This window comes from Leuciscus leuciscus (genome assembly GCF_965113295.1).
Source record: "Leuciscus leuciscus genome assembly, chromosome: 5".
Classification (NCBI taxonomy): Eukaryota; Metazoa; Chordata; class Actinopteri; order Cypriniformes; family Leuciscidae; genus Leuciscus; species Leuciscus leuciscus.
In genome coordinates, this window is record NC_138729.1 from 40,577,376 (window position 1) to 40,582,762 (window position 5,387).

General features: G+C 42.0%; 1 protein-coding gene across 1 annotated transcript; it reads right to left on the reverse strand.

The window, feature by feature from the left end:
* Positions 1 to 942: 942 nt before the first annotated feature.
* bmp10 (bone morphogenetic protein 10) lies at positions 943 to 4,462 on the reverse strand. The gene is made up of 2 exons (XM_082169242.1): positions 3,682 to 4,462; positions 943 to 3,119 (listed from the first exon to the last, which is right to left on the reverse strand). Exons 1-2 carry the CDS (start codon positions 4,079 to 4,081, stop codon positions 2,038 to 2,040), a joined length of 1,482 nt encoding a protein of 493 aa, XP_082025368.1. The 5' UTR covers positions 4,082 to 4,462; the 3' UTR covers positions 943 to 2,037.
* Positions 4,463 to 5,387: the final 925 nt, after the last annotated feature.

Genomic DNA, 5,387 nt, shown 5'->3' on the forward strand with positions numbered 1-5,387 from the left:
CAGCAGAACATTACTTGTATTTCAAGAACATGAAGTTAATAATATAAAGTCAGAAATGCAAAGTATGCGTCAGTCATGGGAATAATCCTGGCCAATATTATCAGACTAAAATGTCTTGTGAAGGATATCTGTGGGTGGCATGACCTTGCGACAAGACAGTTTCCATTCATCCTCCTGTCCTAACGGTGATAAGGGTCCAAAAGGAGGAGAAGGATGACACTAAGAAGAGTGATGGGGAGTAAATGATGTGTCTTCACTTTAGGGTAGATTGGGGTCAAAAAGTTGATATGATATAAAAACTGCCAACTGTCCTCTCATTCCCAGGAATCCTAACAGCTGTCTCCCACCCTCCGTGAAGCTTGGAATTGTCTTTGGTCCTCACACAAGTAATTCAGTCCTGACACCTTCTTATCACAGCCATGCTTAGAGGTGGGAGCACAGCTTGCACGGCATTTGGAGCAGGAGGAGGTGATGATGCTGTCTGCCGCTAATCGAAAAAGAGGGCGGACCAAGCTGTACAACCTTTGCATCCTTTGTCAACCTGTGCATCCTTTGTCAACCATCCCATTCTCATATCTCAGCAGTGACATGCTGATTTGTGAGGTAATTCCATGATCAAATGCAGACAAGATTTCAGTAGAAAAAAATGGTACCGAAGAAAGGAAAAAGTCAGGATTAAGTGGCCCAAGGAAATGTAATTTCATAACAGCTTAATTGAACTAAAATATTGGGCCTCATTCACTTATAACTGTGTGGATTATTTCAAATTTATACTCACAGGAGAACTTCTTACAAAAAATTTTCAGCCTAATTCACCACATGTATGCACATTTGTTCTTAATTTGCTCTCAACCCCATTCTAATATTAATGAAATTGAAGTATTCTAATGGACGTTACTTTGAAACGCTCATCTCTAACTGATAGCATCATAATATCATAAATTGTAACATAAAAAACAAGCATTTTCTGTAAAGTCTATTGTGAAAAGCGCTATACAAATAGACGTAAATTGCTACCTTGAAACTACCTTGTCTTACTCTTTCACTGTATATGATGAAATATATTTAATATGAAATATCAATGTATAAAATTTCATCTTCCACCCGGAATGTGATTTTTGCATATGTGTGGTTTCAGTTGTAAATGTAAAATGTATTTTAGTACAAAATTTATTGGAAAATCATGATTTGTGCGTTTATGCAGATTGTATGCAGATTTCACTCATTAATTTGCGGGTACGCAGTCCATGCACGCTTAGTGAATAAGAGCCATTGTCCTGATTGTGTTTTTGCAATACTGACTGCTAACTGTGAATATCCAGATTAGGAGTTGTTCTCAGACACATTCGGAAGTCCAGACTGGTCCGCTCTGGTCTTTTTTACCCCTTCCCCTTCTCTACGACTCTTCTGATAACAATTTCACTTTAACTTGGACAGTTCATATCAAATGCATTCTGTTAGGCAGGAAACTGTGTATTGACTCGGCGTTGTCATGACAGATACGATACTAAGCTTTGTGGAAACTGGAAACAGACCGTTTCACAGGCTTCTTGTCTCTGGTAGGGTCACTGGACTGACCCTGTGGTGCTTGAGTTCACTGCCATCTCTACAAAACACCCACTTAGCGAGGACTCTGCTGACGCAAATGATATGGGCAAGTATGTAACGAGTTGGAGTTGATATAATCTCTGACTTAAACTTCAGTCTTTACTGATAAGAGCATCTTGAGGCGTGTCAGTGCTTCAATTATTGTCTTATGTTCCACCCAATCCTTATTCAGTGGGGATGAAATGGTCACCGTTCCCACTAAGTCTTGCATTGTGGCCCCTTTGTCACATGGCTTCAGAACTGTCTGATTCCACAACTGATATCATGACTCCTGCTAACATTGTTAAGGTTGGTAGTAAGAGCTCAACCACTGCTGTTTGGAAGAAACTTGACATTAAGGCCGTAGACAGTGAATGTCTTTTAGTCTCCTTTCAATCCAATCTCTAAGCTTTTGGCCCAGCTTCACCCCACTTCCCCGTGTATTAAATACTATCTGCATCCACACTTTGCTACCACCATACCTTCAAATTTATACTGATATGTCACCACTCCTGCATCATCTAGGTAGAGTAAGGAGATAGGTTCTAGTTCAGTGGGTACGCAACAAGCCCTGGACACTTTTTGTGGACTTTTCAGACTGACCAAAGTTTGTACAATGGCATGTTTTGTAGGTGTCACATGTTTGGTCAAAGGGTACGTGCATATCCCTGTACACTCGAAGGCTTCATACCCGGTGGGTGCCAGGATCCAGCTGTCCCAGCCAATGTCTTTGAAGTCTACATAGAGGGAGCTCTTTTTACACTGGTTGCCTTTGGCATTGCGCCGAATTCTAGACGCTGTGTCATAGATGAGGTTGGAGCGCATCTGTAGTAGAGCTTCCTCGCTCTGCTCCTCTTCCTCATTCCCATTTTTTTGTCCCATAATTCCTAGGTCATCCCAAAGGCCTGTCAACTCCAGCTCAAAGTTGTCCTGAATGCCTGGCCCAGCCATCTCATGCTGGATCAGCTCATTCAGCTCTCGTTTGTCTCCACGGTGGTCTACGCTCTGGTCATCAGAGAACACGATCATTAAGGGTTTGTGTTTGTCCTCAGGGCTTGTGTCAATGTCCATTTCCCCTCCTATGGCATTGCCTTCATTCCCACCTTCAGATGCCACCACACTCTGAGAGTTCAAACTGGCTATGTGAACCTCCAGCCTGTGGGTGGTGCCATAGTCTGATTTCCGCCAAAGGTGCACCGCAGCGGTCATGTCAAAGGATTCCCACCCGTTATCTGTACCATAAACCTGCCGAGACGCCAACTCCACTAGTTCCGTTTCTCCCTCTTGCCTGGTTTGATTTCCTTCCTCAATATTGTCGCCTCTTATTTGCTGACTGCTGTTCGTTTCATGCTGTTTGACCTCATATATGGTTACTTTTCTGTCAACACCAGCGTATTTGTTGCGGTCCGTTTGGACCAGAGTGTACAGTCGGAGCTCAGCTGTAGTGACTCTCTCGTGATGTGGAATTGACACGTTGAAGAGAAGTGGGTGTAGTCTCACTCCACCAGGTCCCATGCTGCAAGGGGAGGAGTCTGAAATAAACCACACTAGAATTAGGGATTCAAATTCTCATGTTTTCAATAATGAGTTAATATATATATACATATTGCTACTTATATATATATATAGTATGTGTGTATTTGGGAAAGGCCGTCTAGCTAATATGAAAGTAACTAGGTGAAATTGATGTCAAACTTACACTTTTTGCATGCATTTATAAACAACATGTAGATTAATAAACTTTCAAATAAAATGGCGCACATCAAAAACACAATATTTCTCTAATATTTCTTCATAATTAGCATTGTAAGTGTTCAATTTGAATCAATGTGCATTTATTTTAAAAAGTGCACACAAAAAAAAAAAAAAAAAAAAACTTACAGAAAAATTTCCCTTTCCCAGAATTGTATGGCTTTATCCAAATACTTTTGTTATAATAGACTATTATGAAAATATTTAGGTGTCATTATTGTATAGTTGTACCCACAGTAGAATTTTTTTTTTACTGCTATCACCAACTTTTACAAAAAAACAAACAAAAAAATACAAAATAAAAACAGTTTAACAGCCTTCAATGGAAAAGTAAATATTTACCTTCATTTTTAAAGCTGCGTACTATGTTTGCAGAAGGCATTGCTGTTCGGTCATTGGCAAAGCGGTTGTAGAGCTCCAGCATGTACTCAGGAGGCTGTACGCGAGTGGCCCCTGGCTGCGCCTGGGAACCGGGACGTGTCAGGTTAAAGGTACGTAGAAACTGTCCCTTCAGGGTTTCCATCAAGCTCTGCATGTCCACCTCACTGTCCTGCTCCAGGAGTGAAGGATCCAGAACCCCTCCATGTCCGTCATCCAACCCTGGAGCGATCCGAAGCCTCTCCGGAGAACCAATAGGGTTACTTTGTGCACTGAAAGGCCCCCAGAAAAGCAGGAAAAGGGCCAATGAAACAGATTTGGTGGATGAACACATAATCCAGAAGTAATTCCTGCTGCCAGCCATGATGTGAGGCAAATGGTGTGTGTATCAGAAATAGGTGCAGAGTTTCACAGGAGTGAAATCTGGATCTACAGATCCAGAGACAAATACCCTTAATTTAAAGTGCTCAACTCTTGCTTCTGGATAGAAGGTCAATTGTCGCTGCACTGCAGAATGTAGGAAAGTAGAGCCGTCCTGTGCAGTTTTGGTTTTTATACGTAGCTGCACACCGTTCACTGCATTAAAGTGCCTCTATTCCTGAACTCTGAGCATTTATTCTTCTTCTCACCTTTTGATGTCTGAAAAGTTTGGGCTTGAGGGTGGTTTCACTACGTGAAATGGATGTCCCCCTGTGGCATCTCTTTTCAAATGTTTTTTCCTCCCTCTCTCTCTCTCTCTCTGACTCTTGCTCTGCCTACTTTCTCTCTCTGTCCCTTATCTACAAACTAGGAAGCTCTGCATTTCTAGTGTTCATAGTGTCCCAGTGTGTGTGTGTGTGTGTGTGTGTGTGTGTGTGTGTGTGTGTGTGTGTGTGTGTGTGTGTGTGTGTGTGTGTGTGTGTGTGTGTGTGTGTGTGTGTGTGTGTGTGTGTGTGTGTGTGTGTGTGTGTGTGAACCGTTATCTGCTTTCGTTTCCTTAATGAGGATTTTGTAAACATTCCTCTGATACGTGCAGAAGGCCCTTCCTTTGTTTGGGTGGGTGAGCCAGGCCAGATTTTGGGCCTAGTGTTTATTTGTTTTTCCTATGATTTCCTATGAGTGTTGGGACCCATGTTCATTGACCATTTCTTTTTGACAAACGTCTGAAGACTGCCTCCGTATCTTTGAACAAGAGAGGATAAATATCTGTGGTGACGGAAATTGAAATGAAATGAGGTGTAAGAGGTTGCAGGATAGACTGAAAGCAACCACTTTTTGCCATTACAGTGCTGTTATCAGAGAATCGGTGTCTCTCAGAGAGGTTTTTAAGCACTTGACAAGCATCAATTACGATGAAATGAGTTTGCAGTACTTGAAAATTAAATATTTCCTTATGGGAAATAAAAAAAAAAGTGTTCAAACTGTGGACAGACGACTATAACTCTTTTTCTAACACTAAAAACAACTACTTAGGATTCTGTGCATGTGAATATGTTTTGTTTGTATTTCCACTGACTTCTGGAGCATCTTATCATCTGTAGGGTGTGCAGCAGGGTGCCTGGTGAGGAGCTTCTGCGCTCACGGGCAAAAACAAACCACTCATTCGGAAGTGGAGGGAAGCCCTTATCACTCTGGGGCTGACACAGCTCTGTAGCCATTGGAACACGTCTCCAGAGGCTCAGGATGTCAAG

What these genes read in the sequence shown, in the direction of transcription:
- bmp10 (XM_082169242.1), bottom strand. Translation starts at nt 4,081, where the DNA reads ATGGCTGGCAGCAGGAATTACTTCTGGATTATGTGTTCATCCACCAAA. An exon ending in ACGCAGCTTTAAAAATGAAG is followed by an intron (nt 3,120 to 3,681) that starts GTAAATATTTAC and finishes GGTTTATTTCAG; the next exon opens with ACTCCTCCCCTTGCAGCATG.